A 22,824-nucleotide genomic window follows, 5' to 3' on the forward strand; every position below is an offset into this window, starting at 1 on the left:
AATAATTATGTACAAATACAAGTTGTGGCAAGAATATAAATGGGATATACCTTTAGGCTACATTTTCAGCATCTGAAATCACCATAGTTTGTGTGCTAGAACTTTCAGTGGGAGTCAAATGGGGTAACAGGTTACACCATTTGACATTTTAGTTTCCACATTTTTCTGAATAAAAAGTATTTTGAATTATGAACCTTCAAAGTTTTCCAAAAGACATTTCCATTCATATGTGAACCTCAGCAAACTTGTCATGTCATGGAAAGATCAAATTATCTGCTGTTTTGAAAGACATACTAACCTTGACTCACTGCCATGAGGATTTGCAGGGTTCCTCTCTTTCACAGTCACACCATTTCCTGTTTCACGGTCACATGACAGCAGAACAGCTTCCTACATGTCGTCGGTTACACCAGCGATAGGGGAGGGGCTCTGGTTACACCACACAGAACAGCTTCACTACTTGTTTTGATAGAAATAATACATATAACAAACTGCTTCATACGTTGTTTTTCCAAGGATTTCAAGCTTGTGATAAGACATTTTCTCCTAGTCATAATTTAACAACGGTTACACCACCTAGACATGGTCTGTCCAACAACAAGAACAAAATATCAAGACGCTTTTTAATTCAGAGAATCATATCAAATAGCTAAAAATTAAGGGAGGATGACTCATTCGTGAAGGATTGTTTTGCTGGATCCTTTCAAAGAATTAGTTGAACCGGTTCACAAAACAGGACTGTTCGCTTCGTTCGCGAATTGGACTCTGAATCAGTCCGTCCGCGCGGATCTCGAGTCAACCGCTCAACTGACTCATCTGAACAAGAACCGTAAGGACCGTAAGCAGTGATTTGGGGATTTGACCTGTTCAAACTTACTGCCTGATTAGGTGGAAAATAAGTTATATTTAATAACTGAATCGTAGATTACAAATAATACTTACATGTTTATAGCATTTTATTAAAACATGAAAAGAAAAGAAAAAAGCCAAGAGATGTAAATGAATTCCCGTATTATTTAATGCAAATCCAAAATGTATTTAGGTTCTAAATTACTGTTTTCGAGCTTAATCGTGGCTGAAACAAACTGGGACAAAGGAAAATTGCATCATAGGTTATACTAAGTCAAATATTAAAATATTCAGACCATAACAGCAGTTTCTTCCTACATGTTTTGGAGCATCTATAGCGTAATGACGTAATTACGTAAAAAGAATCTCCGGTTCTTTAAAACGAATCGTTCATAAGAACCGATTCGCAGAAATGAGTCAGACATCCCTTCCCACAATGTCAAACCGAACTGTTCGAGGGTCATAATGTGCTGAAAATCGGTGTCAGTATAACCGTGAACACTAGGATGAGCAATATTTCTGATGAGCAAGATTTAGTATCTGATATTTGATATCCAGGGATCCCCCAAGGGCCTTAAGGGGATGCTATGGGGTCTGTGAAAAAGTTCTGAGAAAAATGTAAGTAAATAAATAAATAAATAAATAAATATACACACATATACATACATACAAACCTTATTGTAAAGTGTTGCCAAGTTAATTATAATTTAATAGATATAATTAAATGTACAGTATTTGACATGGCCGCTTTATTCTGTTTTCTAAAAACTGGTCTGGTATCATAAGATTGACAGTTACTTTGTTTCTCTTCATGTTTATTTATATTTAAATATTTCCCAGATAATATTATACACATTACTAGCATTATTTTTTTTTTTTTTTTTTTTTTTACTATATAAATGGTTCTTTAAAACATATATATGAATATATATAGAATTGTTATTAGTAAAGGTGTCCCTTGCAAAGATAACATATTTAAAGGTCCATGGCATCAAAATTGTTGGAATATGATCCCTGGTTTAATACAGCACAATGGTTAAAATCACTTGCAGCACCTTTAATTGTTAAACAACTCTGCAGACATTTTAAAACCATAGAATGAAAAAACATTTTAAACAAAACAAATCACAAGTAGTGTTCTTCAACTCTGGCTTTTGAGGGCCCCTGTCCTGCAGAGTTCAGCTCCAAACCTGATCCGACTCACAAGCCTGCGATTTTCTAATAATCCTGAAGACCTTGTTCAGGTGTGTTTGATTAGGGTTGAAGCTAAACTCTCGCAGGACAGTGGACCTCAAGGGCCAGATTTAAATTACCCTGACATAAAGGAACGTGATGGAACTGTGTGAGAATAAAACCTTGGTAGAGTTTATGTGAAGAATACAAAAACAAAAACATACATGACTGGACTGGACGATCTATTTCACTCAGCTACTGTATGCAACAATATGTGCAACTTAAGATAAAAAAAGCACAGTTTTAAGAGATCTGTGCATTTATTACACAAACTACTTAAAACTTCTAAGAGACGTACGCACAGTAACTCGTATGATAAAACGTGTGAGATATCATCATATGCATAACACATGTTTTAATGTCACCCACTATTTTTTATTTCCTTCCAGGGCCCAGCGCCTCTCATTTTCACTTCGCAGTAGTCTCAGAGCGCCCTCTAGTGTGCATGTAGAATGTTTGTTTAGCAGTACTAGGTAGCAGTTCTCAGAAGCTTTCACCTGCTCCATCCTTCTTGCGAGGGATCCATCATCATAAAACAGCAGTTCAGTTGTGATATCGTAGGCCAACCGGGAAGACTAGCTCACCATAGTCTTAAGGTTCTCCTAATGGTTTTCAGAGTAGCAGTTTTCAAATGAAATCTGAAATCTTTGTATACATGTTAGAAGAATTATGTATGACAAATCATTGTAGTCCTTAATAGCAACTTGCATTTTTAAAGCAAAAAAGAAAACTCATATAAACTCATGAACCACCAACCAACTAGATCAAGGCTCAGAAATCTTGAGTCTTTTCCGGGTTGTAGAATTACAAACTGAACAGCTCTGCAGAGACGACACACTGCTGGGCACAGCTGAGGACGTTTTCTCACAAGGCCTGACCCACCAGAGAAACAGACTTGTTAGCAACCAAGTGCAGTTCTGCGATGAGGGCCGTGTTGTGGACACTGTCAGGGAGGGTCAACCAGGCCATAAGATGGAGGGCCCAAAGAAGGTCCTTTACAGTATAGCCTACTGTACTCCTGGGCACATGGAGGCTCACTCATAAAAATTGTCCCGGGCCCTGTGAACCTTAGTGACAGACTTGGACGGAAAGCCCTACTCATGCTTTTCTTCTTGATGAAGGCAGATCAAGACCTAGTCACGCTGGGAAACACACCCTGTTGAGAAGAGATTGAAATACATCTCAAATTATTATTTGAATGTCCTTGTTACACATGTAGTTACTACAGTAATAATGATGAATTATGCATAGTTACATGCAACTAACCCTAAACAAAATCCTAATCCTAAAACATTTACACAATGGACCTTAACAGCTCAGGTGAATTTATAACAATCCAGATTCTAGATACACAACCGACAATGGAAGAACATTCACTAAGTTACTGTAAAAGTATGACGTCATGTACCTCTCTTCCCTTTTTTCTTGTGGCGTCTCTTTTTCCTGACGCTGCTGGACTCTTCAGATGAAGAAGTGCTGCTGGATTCATCAGTGAAGCTCTCATCATTGGCAGATGAGCTGGACGAGCTCTTACGCCGCCTTTTACGTGACCTGGGCTCTGAGAACATGGATGTGCTCGCTTTAGGAACTGGGAATAGTAGTAAACAAGAGCATATGAGCAAGTGTAACAGGAAATAGAACATCAACTGCAAAATTCTTTAATTCATCATTTGAGCTGAAAATACATTTACATGAAGTGACTCCTCTGTGAAACCTCAGATTTTAAAAGTCTGAGATGGCATTTTTTATTCTATGCACTAAATGACAATGCTCCTTTTTAATGTTATAGATATGCATTTTCATAACCCTCATAACCTATACTGTCATTAGCTGGCCTCTTGTGTGATTATATGTGCCCACACTGTTCTATTTAAACGATTTTTTGCACAAGTAAAAAATTTTAAAGTAGTTTTGGTAGTTGTGAAGTAGTTTAAGTGCTTTACAAACTGCAAAACTAATTTTGCATTGTGGCCTGGTTATATTTTGGTCTTTTATTCCTAATGCCATCAAAATCCTCAACTCTCCAAGTGACTGATAGTGGCATGAGCTGTATTTTTTTATTTTTTTGTTTAATAAAGAAAATGTTATATTAATGTTTTGCAGAAAATTATAGAAAACTACATGTCATGGTTACATTTTATTTTTAATTATAAAACGGATAGTTCTGGCCCTTGATTCCTATTGGTTGAGCCGTGTTGGAAGCCATTGCAAAATTCCCAAAAACATACAGCTGACCGTATTACATACAGTCAAACCAAAATTTATTCAGACACCTTGAACATTTCATTCATTAATACAGTTTATTCACTGTAGTTTAAAAAATGGTAACAAAATACGACAAGATCTCAGAGTTAAACTGTGCCAGATAACACTTAAGCAAAGCATGGTCAGGTCAAAGTGTCTGAATAATTTTTGGTTTCAAATTTTTATCAATTTTACTGGTAGTCCACTGTATGAAGAATTTTTGGGTATAATATTTCACAGTTTACTTTATTTTGCTATCCTCACTTACATAAATGAACTATAGTGTCCTGCACCCATTAGTAAAACTATCGGAATAATTTTTTATTTGACTTAGTATCGCTGTGCCACTGAGTGTATATGTTGCTGCGTCTGTCTTAGCAACGTAAACAGTTTGTTCTCAATTGATTTTGTTTACTGAAGCTTACTGCGTTGTGTAGAAGAGTATTGAGAAAGATATCGAGTGACAGAGTGTATTACCTGCATTCAGATTTAGTATTTTCCTTCAGGTCAGTCCAATGTTCATAATAAAACATCTGTTTGAATGTCCAACTGCAATATTGTCCTTTTAACATATAATGGGTTTTCCCGTGTCCTGCTGACACTGACAGCGCTAGTCAAAGCATTTGCGACTTGTTCCATGTTCACAACAAGTTTCAATATAAAAGTCTTTGCGACTGAGCGACGCGCTCATAAAGACAATCTTTGCCGCCAACTAATGGCATAATAAATGTAACTTCTGTTGCTGTTCACGGTCAGGGACTATTTTTTCCAGCGGAAGGAAGCCTTTTAATGACTTTACTTCATGAAAGTTGCATTGATACATATTTTTTGGCTTTAATATTTGTATTGTGTAGTAACCGTTTTATAAAAGCAATAAGCCCCGTGAAACCGTGGTTTACAGTGAATTTATAACAGCTAAGCATCGTGCCTAATAATGCCCCTTAGCTGTTATAAACCACGGCTTCTTGCTTTATTTTGGGTGTGGTAAAATGCCGTACTATGACAAAGTAACCGTAACCAAAATCCAATGCCATGAAATATAAAAACATTTTGTGTTGACGCACAAATTCTTGTGTGTGTGCGACCCGTGTTGGCAAACTGAGTCGCAATGATCAAATTTTCAAAAATGAGTTATTGTTATTCTCACATTCTCTATTAAAAAAAAAAACTTCAAAATGATGTATTTGTTGGAATCAGACACAAAAAAAATTAATGAGCTACACCTGTTTGAAGTCGATGGAGTCAGCCAAGTCAATTTTGAGAAAAGGTTCCAAAACAAAATCACCTAGCAACCACTTTAAAAACCCTGGTAATAACTAATAACCTACTGTACCGCACGGATCTAATGTAATGTTACACAGATGTTTTTCACCAACAGTTAACCAAACGTTCATAATGTTTGCGTGAATACTCGCCAAGACAGATTTTTTTGGTACTGTAATTATATGTATATGTGTATATCTGGATCGCGCACTGAGGCGTCTTTATGCGCAGGCTTCTTGGGTCAGTCAGTGCGAGTAAGATAGTTTTGTTTACATCAGCATAAGTTTGAAAATCACATTTCATTGGTTCAGACTCATGCCATCGAGAATTCACTATGAATATTCACAAAATTTGAATGCTGTGCTTAAAATGATACCAAACTTGTGCTGAGGGAAGCACCAGTCGTCCAGAAGCGAGCAGATAAAACCGGCATTTTTCATGGTCAAAGGAAAGGTACTCCTCTCAGAAAATGTACAAAAAAAAGATACTTTCAGATGTTTAACTGCTATTTGCAGTATTTGGATGGCTTGACAAGTACTGTAATTCTGTGTTTATTTGTATATCGGGATCGTGCGCTGTCTGAGGCGTCTTTGTTCGCACGCTTCGGATCTGTCAGTCAGCACGAGTGTGATCGTTTTGTTTGAAAATCGCATTTCATTGGTTCAGACTCATGCCATCAAAAATTCGCTAAGAATATTCACAAAGTTGAAATGCTGCACTTTAAAACGATACCAAACTTGTGCAACTCATTTTGCCAGCACGGGTCACATATACATAAAATCCGTTATAACGTGTAAGTGTTTTGAATAAGGTCAATTATTTCTTTTTCCCATCTTTTACTGCACCTTCAGGCACTGAAACCAAGCGAGCTCCAGTGAGGTTTTCGATCTGAGAGCGGAGGAACTTGCGATCCTCTTGTAGGTCTTGCACCTGCCTCTCTAGTGCATCAATCCTCTCCTGTTTGCTCTCCAGTAAGCACTGAAGTTTGGTGATGGTCAGCATAACACTGCTGGGTAAACCCTCCATCGGAGGTTCCGCTGCTGAGAAAAAGAGTCATGAATTTTATCACTCAATCTTCATCCCATCATTTAAATAAGGAGATGCTAATGAGCTCATTAACATGGATTCTCAAAATACGAAATAAAAAAATAAAAAAAATAAAAATTACACACACACACACACATATATGTGTATATATATATATATATGTGTGTGTGTGTGTGTGTGTGTGTGTGTGTGTGTATGTATGTATGTATGTATATATATATATATATATATATCTATCGTACTAGCAACAGCACTGCTCAGAGATTTGTCCTGCTCAGCATCAGTGGCGGCCTCTGAATTCATGTTTTCCTGCTGGATTACTTCAGGCTCTGGTTCCTGTTTCACCCAACTGTGGCTGCTCACAGGACTCTCCTGTTTCGCTGAGCTGGAGTCGAGCTCACTGCTGGGGGAGTATGGAACAGATTCCTGCTGCCACTGAGTGCTAATCTCAACCGGAACGCTGGAAGACAACAATATCAAACAACAATGTCATAATTCCACTTTTCATATTATTTTAATGCTACACTATTTAAACATTACTTAAATAACTAATAAATGTTATTTGGTGTAACCAATAATAATAATAATAATAATAATAATAACAGACTTAAGTGTAGTCTCTTTTTAAAGAAGACACATGGCAGATTATTGCTGAAGTTGAAAAAAACAACAACAAACAAACAAAAAAAAAAAAAAAAGTTATAGAAGTTTGTTTTTTATTATTAAAAAAAAAAAAAAAAAAAAAAATACCATTTTAAAAATGTATACATGAAATATATATTTTCCAAGACATGTTTTACTCTAAGCCATAAATCTAAACAAGCTGTGTTCCAAATTTGAGGTTGATCTCTCAAAAAATGAGCTTTCAGTAACTTTTTGTTTAAGTGCAGTACCAAACGTTTCCACTGTGACTATTTTTTCAAGACCATTTAACCTTTTTTTTTTTTCACCTACTACCTGTCCTTATCTCCCATTGGTCAAAGAGCCCCACCCAAAACCCAAGACTCAAAAGTTTCAATCAGAAGCTCACATGACAGATTGCTCTACATTTTAAATGCACCCGAGTTTACAACAGACCTGTGCGATTATAGTATTATTTATATCCTATTATCATATTTTAAATTAGCTTTTTTCAGTTTCTCTTTTCAATTTTTATTTTATAGTTTTAGTAATTTTATGTGCTTTTGCCATGTAGTAGTGTATACATCTATATACTTTTCTATTTAGCTTTATTTTACTTTAGTTTAGCATCATGGCTTTTATCCAACAACTGCATGCGATTAGTTATTAGTTAAGTAAGGGATAATCCATGGCTAGCTATCCATCAAACGATTTTAATGCATTAAATGGAGGCAAAGAACCACCCGACGTGAAGCAGAGTGCATTCTAATCATTTAATGCACAGCTAGCCACGGAGTATCCCGCTTATCAATCGCCAGCATTGACAGGTTAAAGCTGTTATTGATGTTTGCTATGCAATATTTCACTGGAAGGAGAAAAATGATTTTTTCTTCGCCAGCAACAGCTTGCTAGATCTAGCATTCTGCCCTCTTTAAATCAGACACAGAAATAAAGTAGTGCGATAATCAAGAGTTTGTATAATTAGAGAGTTTCTGTGTTCCCGAATGTTTGTGTGTGCAGAGCGCGATCTTTGATCTCAGTGTGAGTGATGTGTGTGTGCTTCACTGAAAGCAGAACATTAATATAGAAATGATTAAACTGACTGGAACTACCTGTGCATTAAACAGTTCTAATGCACACCTTCCAACCAATCAGAATAGAATATTTAGACAGACCATGGTATAATATCAATTATACAACAGATATGAATGTCTAAATGAACTGCACAAGTGGCATTTGAAGAGTGCTGATATTGGGTATGCCAGCACTGGGCTTCACCATTTGTATCTCTCCACCCATCTGTGTTTGCTGCATTCTGATCAGAGTATATGAGGGGAAAGGAGTTGTGATTTTGACAGAGTGATGAGCAGTATAGTTCCAACCTACAGCAAAATTAAATCATCTAAAACGTGTAATATCTAAGATAAATTAAAGTAGTTCACTTTGAAATGCAAATTACCCCAAGCTTTACTCACCCTCAAGCCATCCTAGGTGTATTTGACTCTTCTTTCTGATGAACACAATCTGAGTTACATTAATATCCTGATGCGTCCAAGCTTTATAATGGCAGTGAACAGGATCAACGAGTATGAAGCTCAAGAAAGTGCCTCCATCCATCATAAACGTACTCGACGTCAGTTACATTAGTCCACTAATATAGTTCACTTGAAGGAATGAATGAAAACGAGCGAGTGAATTCGGACACTGAGTGTGCTGGAAGGGCTGCCACATTTGCATAGTTTGTGCTTGCTGTTTAATAATCTTTTGAAACTTAGCAAACTGGAATCTTCATCTTGAACTCTGTCATTGAAACTATATATAAACCTTAATTAAACAATTTAATAATTATAAAGGAATTTATACCTGTATATTACGATGTAGCCAGGTTGGACCAGCGGTTTGGTAAATGGATGGATGGATGATTCAGCTGTGGGCACCATCGTCGAGACATGGGAATTCATTCACTGCACGACTCTCACAGTGTGGATCCCATCTCACAGTTACCCATCTCACAGTTATGGGTATTCTCTAGCAGTTGAGTGTACACTGACTGTACACTATTACAGTGCATTGTGGGATTGAATGAGTGCACTCGATAACATCCACAATGGTTTCGAACACCACTACAAATAGCTGACCCCTCAAATAGTGCCCTATTTATGGGTATAGGGGGTGATTTTGGACACAGCCAAGGTCAAGCTTCAAGGTGGTGATAGAAACCAAAAAAAAAAAAAAAAGTTCCCATGCAAAGTCACTTTCGTCGGAGTAAGATGGTGGTGTACATTCTCTTAATTAACTACACAAAAATGCAGCAACGTTTTTAACTCTATACTTGTAGAAAATGAAGAAAAAAAGAATGTGCATTAGTTATGTTTTGCTTTATGTTTTTAATTAATTTTTGAAGCCACTGTAAATTTAATTGTTAAATATTATATTGTTAGATTACAATGCTAAAATAATTTGTGCAGGCAAAAAGCTTACTTCATTGTAAATAGAAAAGCTTGACTGCTAAATACCTTAAAATTTTGTGGTATTCCACCATCTTTCTCACTGACACGCCTCCAACTCATAAATATCGAGAAAACCCTGAGCTTCCCACTCCAATTGATGACATTGTGGTGGCATTCATGTGCATTCAACTCATAAATACGATCTTTCCGACATGACTTGAATGCACCATATGACTGCATGTTGTCAAGCAACGCTAGAAAGAACAGGAGAGTGAGACTTTCCAAGCCCAACACTGTTATACGAAATAAGAAGGGGTGTAACAATATATCGCAATTCAAAAATGCAACAATACGTATTATGGATGGTGACAATACTTATTGTGTATAGTTCACTCAAAATGAAAATTAGCCTATATATAAATGTTAAATATAATGTATAATAATACAATGGGGAAATATTTGTGGGTCCTCGTAACACAAGACATTTGGTATTAGCAGTAAAAAGTTGCCTACATTACTTTAAATATATCTAGTTAGTGACAGACTGCAAGCATATTTGTCTAAAATATTTCTATATTTTCAGCTTCAGAATCATTAATATTTTTATGCTACAGTCACCATTGTCCTGTGCATTGTGTTACCAGCACCAAGTCCAAGCTTATTCATTCCCTCTCCCAATGTAATACCAAATTTAGTATTTTAATCAACAGTACATTTTTTTTAACCTTTTACCAAATGTTTTGGAATATCGAGTACCGTGAGTTCAGTATCGTGATATGTAACGAATCGTGACATGAGGGTATCGTTACACCCCTAGAAATGAGCAATCTTTGTGCCTATCCAGTCAAAAAATAAGCAGAATTTAACTTTTGTACGAATTTGGAGTTTGGAAACTGGAAAAGACCCTCTTCTGTTCAAAATCTAACCGTTTTGAGTTCTTTCCATCAATATTTTGGCCAAACATACCCGTGTAAACATACCGCCATGATCTCCCTCGTTTCGTTCATTCTTTGAATTGAAGTGAGCCTCAGACTGTGATTGGTGTATGTCTTTCTCGTGCCAGCCTCTTTGCATATTTTGGGCAGCATTTGGGACAGATAATTGACTCCCAAAGGAACTGCAGTGTACCAGATCTCATCGCTGATAAAATACGTCCTTTTGGGCTGTAGGTAGAGCGCTTTTGAGTCGGCGGGAATTTTTCTCAAATATTTCTCCAGAGAGGCAACCGGACACAGCGGATTGCCAGGCTCTTCATACATAGCTTTCCGTTTTCTCTTGCCTTCCCTTTCCTGCGGGTTCTTCATGTCCTCGTTTAATGTCATCGTGAAGTATTTGAATCCGTTTTGGTCTCGGTTCAAAACAAACGCGTTTGGCTGCAGGTGTCGGTTGCCCTCCTTACCCCTGAGTCCGAAATGTAATTGGATGTCATACCACACCTTATTTAACAAGCCTTTTGGGTTGCCAGGGTCCAGTGCAGCAGAATGTTTCAGCATGTGCTGGTCTTCGAGTGAAATTGGAGGGTAATGTGCTGTTATATCCCTACCGGAGCGTCGCATCTGCTTAACAACCCCTTTAAAAACATTGTTGGCGGACCTGAATTCGGCGTCCTGCATCAGATTCCACGCGCGGTTGAGGGGAGGGTCGTTGATGAAGCGATTCAACCCAGCCCGAAGCACGGCATAGCTGCTGATACCGTACAACTCTCCCTTGCTCGTCCGAATAGATCCATAAAACTCGCGCAGCACTGGGTTCAGCTCCGACTTTTCGGCGGTTTTAAAGTCGATTGTCAGCTGCTTCTCGCGCAGCCAGGCTTTAAAACAGTTCACAGCCCATATTGTTTGCTTTACAGTACTCGATTCGTTTCGGTTGTGCTCTAATTCGTCTAAATCTACTGATGACACATTTGCACACCTGGATATCTGTGCTGCTAAACTGGGCTCTCCTCCCTCCGTCTCTTCCTCTTCACCTGAAGAGCTTTCGCACTTTAGGTCAAACATTATATTCATGGGAACAAGATCCGTTGGTTAAATTGGTGTCTGCTTTCTTCTAATATATCATAAATGCTCAAGGTGTTCGTAGGATCATACATGGCATCCAAACTAACCTTTCCATGTCTGTACAAAGCTCGAATGAACCAGTATTTTAAGCGGCTTGCTGACCTGTATAAATTCCCAGCCACGAGTGTTTTCAGGATTTCTTTGTTCTTCTTCATGGAGATACTGGCGGATGGAGAGTCGCGGAAACATACCGCCCCCTACCGTTTACTGTGCAGGCAACAGGAGCGATCTGATCATCCAAACCATCGAGTTCTCTGTTCTCCACTTTTATGTAAAAGCCCTTTTATTTAACCTTTGATACTTTATCACTGATATGTTTATTATGCAAAAGCAAATAAAATGAGAAATGTTTAGTCATATCTTCGAGCCAATTTGCTGCTTCTTCTGAATTTCTTTTTTTTTTTCCCCGATTTGCTCTGATATAATTTTTTTTTTTTTTTTTTTTTTTTTTTTTTACTTTACAGAAACTAGGAGTGTCCATTTAATAAAATAAGTAAGATGATTATTAAGTATGGGATAATCCACGGCTAGCAGTGCACTAAACGGTTTTAATGAACAATGTGGTGTAGGCCTATAGCAAAGAACCTCATACGTGAAGCAGAGCGCTTTCAAAACGTTTAATGCACAGCTATCCGTGAATTATATTAAATTATACCTTGGTCTGTGCAAATACTCGATTCTGATTGGCTGGAAGGTGTGCAGTAAAACCGTTTAATGCACAGGTAGTTCCAGACAGTTTGATTACAGATCGAAATTAATCCACCACTATAAACATTGGTAACCATAGTAACACAGTTACACTTGCAAACAGAGTGAGAGACCTATATGAAAACGTTTACTTAGGTAGGCTAAATGGATGATTTTTGCATATCATTTAATTTGTACGGTGAATATGGCAATTTTGAGAAATGGGCGCAGGCACAAGACGAAATAGAAGACTTGGAGAAGATGTTGAATGACAAAAAGCGGCACAAAGAATTAACACCGGCAGAGCTAGATAAAAGACAAGTAAATGGGCAGTTAACACTTTCAGTGACTTTCTGCACCAAAGACAGAACAATTTTGATGTCGAGACCTACTCTGCTTCTCTTTTAAATGAGACATTGCGGGAGTTTTATGCTTCTGTTCAGTCTACCGCTGGACGCAAATACAGTGTTTCAAGTTTGATGTGTCTCAGAGCAGGTATTAACCGTCACATTACAAAATACAACATCATAAGTGATAAAGACTTCAAGTCAAGCAAGGCCATCTATAAATCAGTTTTAAAGCGCTACAGGAAAAATGGAAAAGACACCAGCGTTCATCATCCGTGCATTACTGAGTCTGACTTGGAGAAAATTAGAAATGCACCTGCACTCTCCCCTTTCACACCCACAGGACTTGTAAGAAAAGTTTGGTTTGACATACAGCTGTGTTTTGCACGGAAGGGAAGAGAAGGAAACCGTAACCTATCAAAAGAGTCTTTCGTTCTCTGGCAAGACGAGAATGGGAAAGAGTACCTGACCCTGGCGCATAACCCAGAGACAAAAAAACCACAAGGATCCCACTGCATCGGATAGAGAAAATATATAAGGATTTATGTTTGCGAGCCCCGACGACCCGCTTTGTCCCGTGGACAGCTTTAAAAAATATCTGTCAAAGTGTCCAGAAAATTCTATTTGCATCCGAGACGCATCCCTCTGTGCAAACTCGAGAGCACCGAAGTTTGGTTTACCAGGGAGCCGATGGGGCTCAACTACCTTGGCAATATGCTAAAAAATATTTGTGAAGAGGTTGCTAATAGATATTTCGTTTTTGCCCATGAATTTAAACTGTTTATATTATTTTCCAAATCTAAATTGTATACTTTAAATTCTTGTTGTTCAGGTGGAAGGTATCTCACAAATGTACACAAACCATAGTTTGCGGAGCACTGCCATTGGACAACTCTCTGACGCAGGACTAAAAATTCACCAGATCATGTCAGTGACAGGCCACCGATGCGAGGCAAGTTTGCGGTCATATTGGGCCCCATCTTTGTCAGAGAGGAGGGCATGGAGTGACATACTGACATCTAGAACCTCAACAAGCAAAGCGAAACATAATTTCACCTCCAAGCCTAAACCTGAAATAACCCTACCCTTTTCCATGACTAATTTCACGATAAATGGAAATGTTGAGTTTAACATCAATTAGTAGGCATGCTATAATGATGAGTAAAACAATCCCCAAACGAAATTTCCAACTGTTTGATTTTTTTTTGTTTTCATTTAATTTGCATTTAATGCATTTCAATAAATGTAATGTGTTTTTATATTTATAGTAAACTGTGGTTAGAGACGCCGGTTTTATTTCACACTCTACATAATTCATTTAAATAAATTATATGATTAGTTCAAATAAAGATTGCCTTGTCACTGTCAGTGTTGCCTGTCATTCGTAAATAATTTTAATAAACCTATTAAAGAATCATTAAGTTAGCCTATGTTAGCTATATGCTTAAGCAATGAGGGGACTTCAGACTGCAGACTTTAAAGAAGAGACGCACACAGTGCAGGTAACTCGCGCGCGCATCTCTCTCTCTCTCTCTCTCTCTCTCTCTCTCTCTCTCTGATCTTTCTCTTTCAGTTCTCTGTCTCTCTCTTTTAATAATGAATTTAAATAAATGTGATAATGGCTCTACTTTAAGGCGGACGGATTGCTAGAACTAACGAGCTGTAGCTTAAGAAAATAACCATTATTTAAAAAAATTGCACTGTAAACATCAGTTACAGCTTTAACTTATTTTTAACTTGGCAAATAACCAAGGTATAAGCTGGATAATCTACGGCTAGCCATGCATTAAAAGGATTTTAATGCACGGCGTAGAGGCGAAGAACCACCCGACGCAAATCATCATTTGTATCATCATGGCTTTTATCCAACAGCTGTATGCGATTAGTTATTAGTTAAGTAAGGGATAATCCATGGCTAGCTGTCCATTAAATGACTTTAATGCATTAAATGGAGGCAAAGAACCACCCGACGTGAAGAAGAGTGCATTCAAATCATTTAATGCACAGCTAGCCATGGATTATCCTGTTTATCAATTGCCAGCATTGACAGGTTAAAGCTGTTATTGATGTTTGCAATGCAATATTTCAGTGGAAAGAGAAAAAGTACTTTTTCTTCGCCAGCAACAGCTTGCTAGATCTAGCATTCTGCCCTCTTTAAATCAGACCCAGAAATAAAGTAGTGCGATAATCAAGAGTTTGTATAATTATCAAGAGTTTCTGTGTTCCCGAATGTTTCCGTGTGTGAACAGTGCAATCTTCAATGAAAGCAGAGCATTAATATAGAACTGATTAAACTGACTGGAATTACCTGTGCATTAAACAGTTCTAATGCACACCTTCCAACCAATCAGAATAAAGTATTCAGACAGACCATGGTATAATATCAATTATACAACAGATCTGAATGTCTAAATGAATTGCTCAAGTGGCATTCGAAGAGTGCTGATATTGTGTATGCCAGCACTGAGTTTCACTGTTTGTATCTCTCCACCCATCTGTTTTTGCTGCATTCTGATCAGAGTACATGAGGGAAAACGAGTTGTGATTTTGCCTTAGTGATGAGCATTTTCGTTTTAATCTACAACAAAACTAAAACAAATAAACGTGTAATATCTAGTATACATTAAGGGTATTTCTGAAAGCCAGTTAACAAAGAAGGTTTTACTAGCTAATGCTTTTCCTTTGCAAACATAATTTACTTATAAATAGCATTTTTACGATTTACTCTGATACTCAAGTTACAATTGTGAATGTGGTTTTGCTTTTAAACAAACAGTTTTATAAACAAATTAAAGAAACAAGTTTACCCAAAAATGAAAATTCCATCCTGTTTTATTCACCCTCATGTTGTATGACTTTCTTCTTTGGAACACACTCACACACACAAAAAAAGGTATTGTGAAGAACGTTTCAACTGTTGTCCAATGAGGTCCAAAATAACATTGCTCAAACAACTTTTTCAAAATACCATCTTTTGTGTTCCACAGAAGAACAAAAATGATGACAATTTTTATTTCTGGGTGAACTCTCTTACTAATGTCAAGTGATTTGTACTTTGACATTTTGTTTTTGTGTCTAGTTGCTTATTACAAAACAAAGTATAGGCTTAGTCAAGTTAAAGGATTAGTTCACTTTTTACAGAATTAAAATTTCCTAATAATTCACTCACTCCCATGTCATCCAAGATGTTCATGTCTTTCTTTCTTTAGTCAAAAAAAATTAAGGTTTTTGAGGAAAACATTATAGGATTTTTCTCCATATAGTGGACTTCACTGGGGTACAACGGGTTGAAGGTCCAAATTGCAGTTTAAATTGCTCTGCGATGCACCACACATTACACATCAGGTTGGAAAGGACACACCTGATGTAGGCGGACGTACCGCGCTAGGGCGAAAAACTCCATCTCATTTTCTCCACCAACTTCAAAATCATCCGACATCGTTGTTTTACCTTTTGTTGTAAAGGGCATTTGACAGTCGACCGATATATCGATTTACCGATATTTTCCCCGACATTTAAGCATTTTACCATAATCGGATATTGGTTTTGTAATATCGGATTTACAGATAAACACCGCCATCTTGTGGGTGTTTTGAGAATTGCGCGCAAGATCGCCATTACAGCGCATCTGAGGGGAGACGAGACAACGGCGTGCACAGGTGAAGTACACTTACCTGCTTTGCTGTAATTAGTCAACTTTATTTAACATAACAGCCATTAATGTACAAATTAGATGGGTTACATAAATGCCTGAAATGTAGCAAGTTTATGCAGCTTGTCTCTAAGAAATACAGACAAGCTCACAGAGTCACGTAAGATAATCCTTCATGTCCTGTCACAATAAAGATGTAACTGTACATTAATTAAATAATACATCCATGAATGAGCACATGTTGGAAATAAAAGCGCTGAATTCAATTCTCTCTTTGTTGTTTCATCATTAGTCTCGTGAAGTCATCTGCATTTTGCTGTTCATTCAGCGGGTTGATGCTCAGGAACTGCTCCTCCAGCACAGCCACCGCATGTAACTTTTAACAAGATTCACTTGTTTAAAACACTGTAATTATATAAACATTTACTATACAACAATTAATTTGCAACTCTATGGAAATTAATTATTTATTATCTCCACGAGCGATCGCAGTTTAAGTATAGTTCTGTGTAAATGCATAGATAAACAGCACTTTGTCAGCAGATATTTCATAATCTAGTACGACAAAAACATTATTAATAATTCTGATATAACATACCAGTTGAGAAATGCAATAAAATGTGATTAAAATACGAAAATACACGTGTTTAGTTTATTTTCTCCATTTGAAAACATTAGACATTGTACATTTATTTTGCTTATTGTTAACATTAGTGTTGCTGCTGGTGCTTTTTATAAATAAAATTATTTTTGTAATATGAAGATAAAATTAACATGAAAGACTACTAATTTTCAACAAACAGTTTAGTAACAGTTCACTTTTTTATTTTTTGCACTTTCAGACCCCTCTATTTATTGGTGTATAAATAAGATTTGTTTTGTTTTCTATGCAAGGAGGGAGTGATTGTTATAAATAAAATGGTTTTGTTCAGTTCAGTGGTGTTGTAATCGTGTCAAAAACAGAAGTATAACAGTAAATAAATATCGGTTCTGCATATTGGTTATTGGACACATAAACACACAAATTATCGGTACTAAAAAAAAAAAAAAAAAAAATCAATATCGGTTGATCACTAGTCTTTGCATGTTCGCTTTGTAGACACTGGATTGGTACTTCCGCCTACATCATGCATGACATTTCCAACATTTTTAGAAAATGGCCAATCGTTTCAGTAGATAAGACCCTTATTCCTCATCTGAGATCGTGTAGAGCCCTTTGAAGCTGCATTAAAACTGCAGTTTGGACCCTCAACCCATTGTACCCCAGTTAAATCCACTATATGGAGAAAAATCCTGGAATGTTTTCCTCAAAAACCTTAATTTCTTTTTGACTGAAGAAAGAAAGACAATCTTGGATGACATGGGGGTGAGTAAATTATCAGGAAATTTTAATTCTGAAGTGAACTAATCCTTTAAGTTTACCACAAACCTTATTTTAACCAATAACTTGAAAAACTTATACAATTATAAACCCCATATGAAAATCTCTACTGCGAATTAATTATTAAATTGTTTAATTAAGGTTTATACATAATTTCCATGACAAAGTTCAAGATGGAGCTTCCAGTTTGCGGAGTTTCAAATGATAATTAAACAGCAAGCACAAATAATGCAAAAGCAGCAGCCCTTCCGGCGCACTCAGTGTCCGAATTCATTCAGTCATTTTCATTGACTCCCTCAAGTGAACTATAACAGTGGACTAATGTAGGGGAATAGTGAATGAAGGTGTAGGGGGCGAATTCGGACACAGCCCTAGTTTTGCTTCTTTTTGAACTAGTTTCACTGGTGGGGCAAGTAACATTATAGAATAATAAACAAAATAGTCAGAGTCTAAAAAGGAATGTATACCCGTATGATATTATACTGTAGCTACATTGGACCAGCAATTTGGTAAATGGATGAATGGATGTTTCAGCTGCGGGCACCATCCTCTGGCGAGACATGGGGAATTCATTTGGGCAGATGACTCTCATGGTGCATTATAAGTATTCTCTAACAGTCATCATCGATTGTACACTATTACGGTGCACTGTAGAATTGAATGAGTGCGCTCAATATCATCTACTATGGTTTCAGACACCACTTCAAATTGCTGTCCCCTCAAATAGAGCCCTATTTAAGGGTATAGGGGGAAATTTTGGACACAGCCAAGGCCAAGCTTCAAGGGGGTAATAGAAAAAAAAAAAAAAAAAAAAAAAAAAAAAAACGGTGCAAAGTTTTTTTGTTACAAAAGTTTTGTTTTCACCATTGTCCTGTGCATTGGGTTACCAGCACCAACTCCAAGCCTATTCATTCATTTCCACTCCCAATGTAATGCCAAATTTAGCATTTTAATCAACAGTACATTTTTTTTTTTTAATCAACCTTTTACCAGATGTCTTGGAACATTCTTTGCGCCTGTCCAGTCAAAAAAATAACCAGAATATAACTTTTGTACGAATTTGGCTGTAACCCCTCACTGCAGAACATACGAGATCCAGGGAGCGGAGACGGGTAGGTTAAAGGAACACTTCACTTTATGAAAATAGGCTCATTTTCCAACTCCCCTAGTGTTAAACAGTTGAGTTTTACAGTTTTCGAATCCATTCAGCCGATCTCCGGGTCTGTCGGTACCACTTTTAGCATAGCTTAGCATAGTTCATTGAATCTGATTAGACCGTTAGCATCTCGCTCAAAAATGACCAAAGAGTTTCGATATTTTTCCTATTTAAAACTTGACTCTTCTGTAGTTACATTGTGTACTAAGACCGACGGAAAATCGCAACTTTTCATTTTCTAGGCCGATATGGCTGCATAATATCATTGCACCTGCTGCACCCATGGTACGGCAGCAAAGTTCCTTTATTATTACGCTGGAATGAGAGTATAGTTCCTAGTCATATCGGCCTAGAAAATGAAAAGTGGCAATTTTCTGTCGGTCTTAGTACACAATGTAACTACAGAAGAGTCAAGTTTTGAATAGGAAAAATATCGAAACTCTTTGGTCATTTTTGAGTGAGATGCTAACGGTCTAATCAGATTCAATTAACTATGCTAAGCTATGCTAAAAGTGGTACCGCCAGACCCGGAGATCGGCTGAATGGATTCGAAAACGGTAAAACTCAACTGTTTAACTCTAGGGGAGTTGGAAAATGAGCCCATTTTCAAAAACAGTGGAGTGTTCCTTTAAGGGATATGTAAAGTGGGAGGAGTTGGATCTAGATCCCTCTGGATCTCCTGTTCTGCAGTCAGTGAGGACCATCTCGAATTTGGAGTTTGGAAACTTCTGTTCAAAATCTGAACGTTTTGAGTTCTTTTCATCAAAAATTTGGTCAAACATACCTGTGTAAACATACTGCCATGATCTCCCTCGTTTCGTTCATTCTTTGAATTGAAGTGAGCCTCAGACTGTGATTGGTGTAGATCGTTCTCGTGCCAGCCTCTTTGCATATTTTGGGTAGCATTTGGGACAGATAATTGACTCCCAAAGGAAGTGTAGTGTACCAGATCTCATCGCTGATAAAATACGTCCTTTTGGGCTGTAGGTAGAGCGCTTTTGCGTCGGCGGGAATTTTGCTCAAATATTTCTCCAGAGAGGCAACCGGACACAGCGGATTGCCAGGCTCTTCATACATAGCTTTCCGTTTTCTCTTGCCTTCCCTTTCCTGCGGGTTCTTCATGTCCTCGTTTAATGTCATCGTGAAGTATTTGAATCCGTTTTGGTCTCGGTTCAAAACAAACGCGTTTGGCTGCAGGTGTCGGTTGCCCTCCTTACCCCTGAGTCCGAAATGTAATTGGATGTCATACCACACCTTATTTAACAAGCCTTTTGGGTTGCCAGGGTCCAGTGCAGCAGAATGTTTCAGCATGTGCTGATCTTCGAGTGAAATCGGAGGGTAATGTGCTGTTATATCCCTACCGGAGCGTCGCATCTGCTTAACAACCCCTTTAAAAACATTGTTGGCGGACCTGAATTCGGCGTCCTGCATCAGATTCCACGCGCGGTTGAGGGGAGGGTCGTTGATGAAGCGATTCAACCCAGCCCGAAGCCCGACATAGCTGCTGATACCGTACAACTCTCCCTTGCTCGTCCGAATAGATCCATAAAACTCGCGCAGCACTGGGTTCAGCTCCGACTTTTCGGCGGTTTTAAAGTCGATTGTCAGCTGCTTCTCGCGCAGCCAGGCTTTAAAACAGTTCACAGCCCATATTGTTTGCTTTACAGTACTCGATTCGTTTCGGTTGTGCTCTAATTCGTCTAAATCCGCTGATGACACATTTGCACACCTGGATATTTGTGTGCTGCTATCTGTGGGCTCTCCTCCCTCCGTCTCTTCCTCTTCACCTGAAGAGCTTTCGCACTTTAGGTCAAACATTATATTCATGGGAACAAGATCCGTTGGTTAAATTGGTGTCTGCTTTCTTCTAATATATCATAAATGCTCAAGGTGTTCGTAGGATCATACATGGCATCCAAACTAACCTTTCCATGTCTGTACAAAGCTCGAATGAACCAGTATTTTAAGCGGCTTGCTGACCTGTATAAATTCACAGCCACGAGTGTTTTCAGGATTTCTTTGTTCTTCTTCATGGAGATACTGGCGGATGGAGAGTCGCAGAAACATACCGCCCCCTACCGTTTACTGTGCAAGCAACAGGAGCGATCTGATCATCCAAACCATCGAGTTCTGTTCTCCACTTTTATGTAAAAGTCATTTTATTTAACCTTTGATACCTTATCACTGATTTGTTATCATGCAAAAGCAAATAAAAATTTGAAATGTTCGGTCATATCTTCGAGCCTATTTGCTGCTTCTTCTGAAGTTCTTTTTTTTTTTTTTTTCCGATTTGCTTTGATATATTTTTTTTTTTTTACAGAAAGTAGGAGTTAACCAATGGATTTATACATGACTTTTCCAGTCATTTGTGATTTACTGGGTATGTTTATATGCTGGGAAACGTTAACTGATTACATACATGTAATCTGGATTATATAATCAGATTCCAAAAATTAAGTAGGCCTACTTAGATTATTTTACATTTTAAAATACTCATAATCAGACTACAGTTACTTTTTTATTAATTACATGATTAGCCTACATGTTATTCGCACAATGGCAATAAATTATTGAATCTCCCTATTTTTCTTTTCTTCTAAATTTTCCTTTCTAAAAAGCCTATAAATTCAGAAGGTCACACAGACCAGCACTACTCATGTTCCACTGAAAACTGAGACCCACACAGAATTTGATCACTGAATTTACAGAAATCATTTCACTTTTAAGAGTTTTCTCAACATTGGTTCTGAAGAACACTTTCATTTATTATTATTTGAATTATCAATCATTGAGACATTTATGTATTACTGTCTTTGGAAGGCTTTTGTCTTTCAAACACATTAAATTGAACAATTTTGAATTTATGTCATTTTATAATACAATTCAGGGATTCCCCAACACTTTTTTGTCAGCTGAACCTTCTTAACCTATATATTTACTTAAAGTAGGTTTTAAAGGGTTAGTTCACCCAAAAATGAAAATTCTGTCATTTATTACTCACGCTCATGCCGTTCCAGACCCGTAAGACCTTCGTTAATCTTCGGAACGAAAATTGAGGTATTTTTGTTTAAATCCGATGGCCTACATAGGGAGCAATGACATTTCCTCTCTCAAGATCCATAAAGGTACTAAAAACATATTTAAATCAGTTCATGTGACTACAGTGGTTCAATATTAATATTATAAAGCGACGAGAATATTTTTGGTGCGCCAAAAAAACAAAACAAAATAACGAATTATTTAGTGATGGCCGATTTCAAAACACTGCTTCAGGAAGATTCGGAGCGTAATGAATCAGCGTGTCGAATCAAGATTCGGATCGCGTGTCAAACCGCCAAACTGCTGAATTCACGTGACTTTGGCGCTCCGAAATGCGGATTCGACACATTGATTCATTACGCTCCGAAGCTTCCTGAAGCAGTGTTTTGAAATAGGCCATCACTAAATAATTCATTATTTTGTTTTGTTTTTTTGGCGCACCAAAAATATTCTCGTCTGTAGTCACATGAACTGATTTAAATATGTTTTTAGTACCTTTATGGATCTTGAGAGAGGAAATGCCATTGCTCCCTATGTAGGCCTCACGGAGCCATCGGATTTAAACAAAAATGAAGGTCTTACGGGTGTAAAACGGCACGAGGTTGAGTAATTAATGACAGAATTTTCATTTTTGGGTGAACTAACCCTTTAAGTTAATAAGTCAATAATAAAATTAAGTCAATAATAATAATAAAAATGAAGTTTATGGTTCTCTGATGTCGGTTAATGGTCTCATGGCATGCAGGTAAACAAATAAAATATTTTATGTATGTATATTCTAGTAAGAGTTTTATTTTG

General features: G+C 37.4%; 2 protein-coding genes and 1 long non-coding RNA gene across 10 annotated transcripts in view; 2 read left to right on the forward strand and 1 right to left on the reverse strand.

The window, feature by feature from the left end:
- The window catches only part of LOC127505693 (protein adenylyltransferase SelO-like), a 557,335-nt gene that overhangs the window by 225,502 nt on the left and 309,009 nt on the right, over nucleotides 1-22,824 (forward strand). The window lies entirely within an intron of this gene.
- On the reverse strand, nucleotides 51-20,855 carry zgc:174877 (uncharacterized protein LOC570025 homolog). Of its 8 annotated transcripts, XR_007927782.1 has the most exons (7): nucleotides 9,121-10,664; nucleotides 8,733-8,921; nucleotides 6,879-7,096; nucleotides 6,435-6,629; nucleotides 3,491-3,670; nucleotides 299-3,238; nucleotides 51-165 (listed from the first exon to the last, which is right to left on the reverse strand). XR_007927782.1 is itself a non-coding variant. In XM_051881437.1 (6 exons), the coding sequence occupies exons 1-6, from the start codon at nucleotides 20,812-20,814 to the stop codon at nucleotides 3,216-3,218; spliced, it is 1,659 nt and encodes a 552-aa protein (XP_051737397.1). In that variant the 5' UTR covers nucleotides 20,815-20,855; the 3' UTR covers nucleotides 1,847-3,215. The 8 variants fall into 8 exon arrangements, 5 of the variants coding, with proteins under 5 accessions (XP_051737397.1, XP_051737398.1, XP_051737396.1 ...); XR_007927781.1 differs by lacking the exons at nucleotides 51-165; nucleotides 8,733-8,921; nucleotides 9,121-10,664 and adding exons at nucleotides 10,688-11,618; nucleotides 20,717-20,855 and having other exon boundaries at nucleotides 1,847-3,238; nucleotides 6,435-6,626; XR_007927780.1 differs by lacking the exons at nucleotides 51-165; nucleotides 8,733-8,921; nucleotides 9,121-10,664 and adding exons at nucleotides 10,688-11,618; nucleotides 20,717-20,855 and having other exon boundaries at nucleotides 1,847-3,238.
- On the forward strand, nucleotides 10,673-21,220 carry LOC127505707 (uncharacterized). Its single transcript, XR_007927785.1, has 2 exons — nucleotides 10,673-10,876; nucleotides 19,975-21,220. It is a non-coding gene; the product is annotated as an uncharacterized LOC127505707 (long non-coding RNA).

Source organism: Ctenopharyngodon idella, chromosome 23 (assembly GCF_019924925.1).
Source record: "Ctenopharyngodon idella isolate HZGC_01 chromosome 23, HZGC01, whole genome shotgun sequence".
Classification (NCBI taxonomy): Eukaryota; Metazoa; Chordata; class Actinopteri; order Cypriniformes; family Xenocyprididae; genus Ctenopharyngodon; species Ctenopharyngodon idella.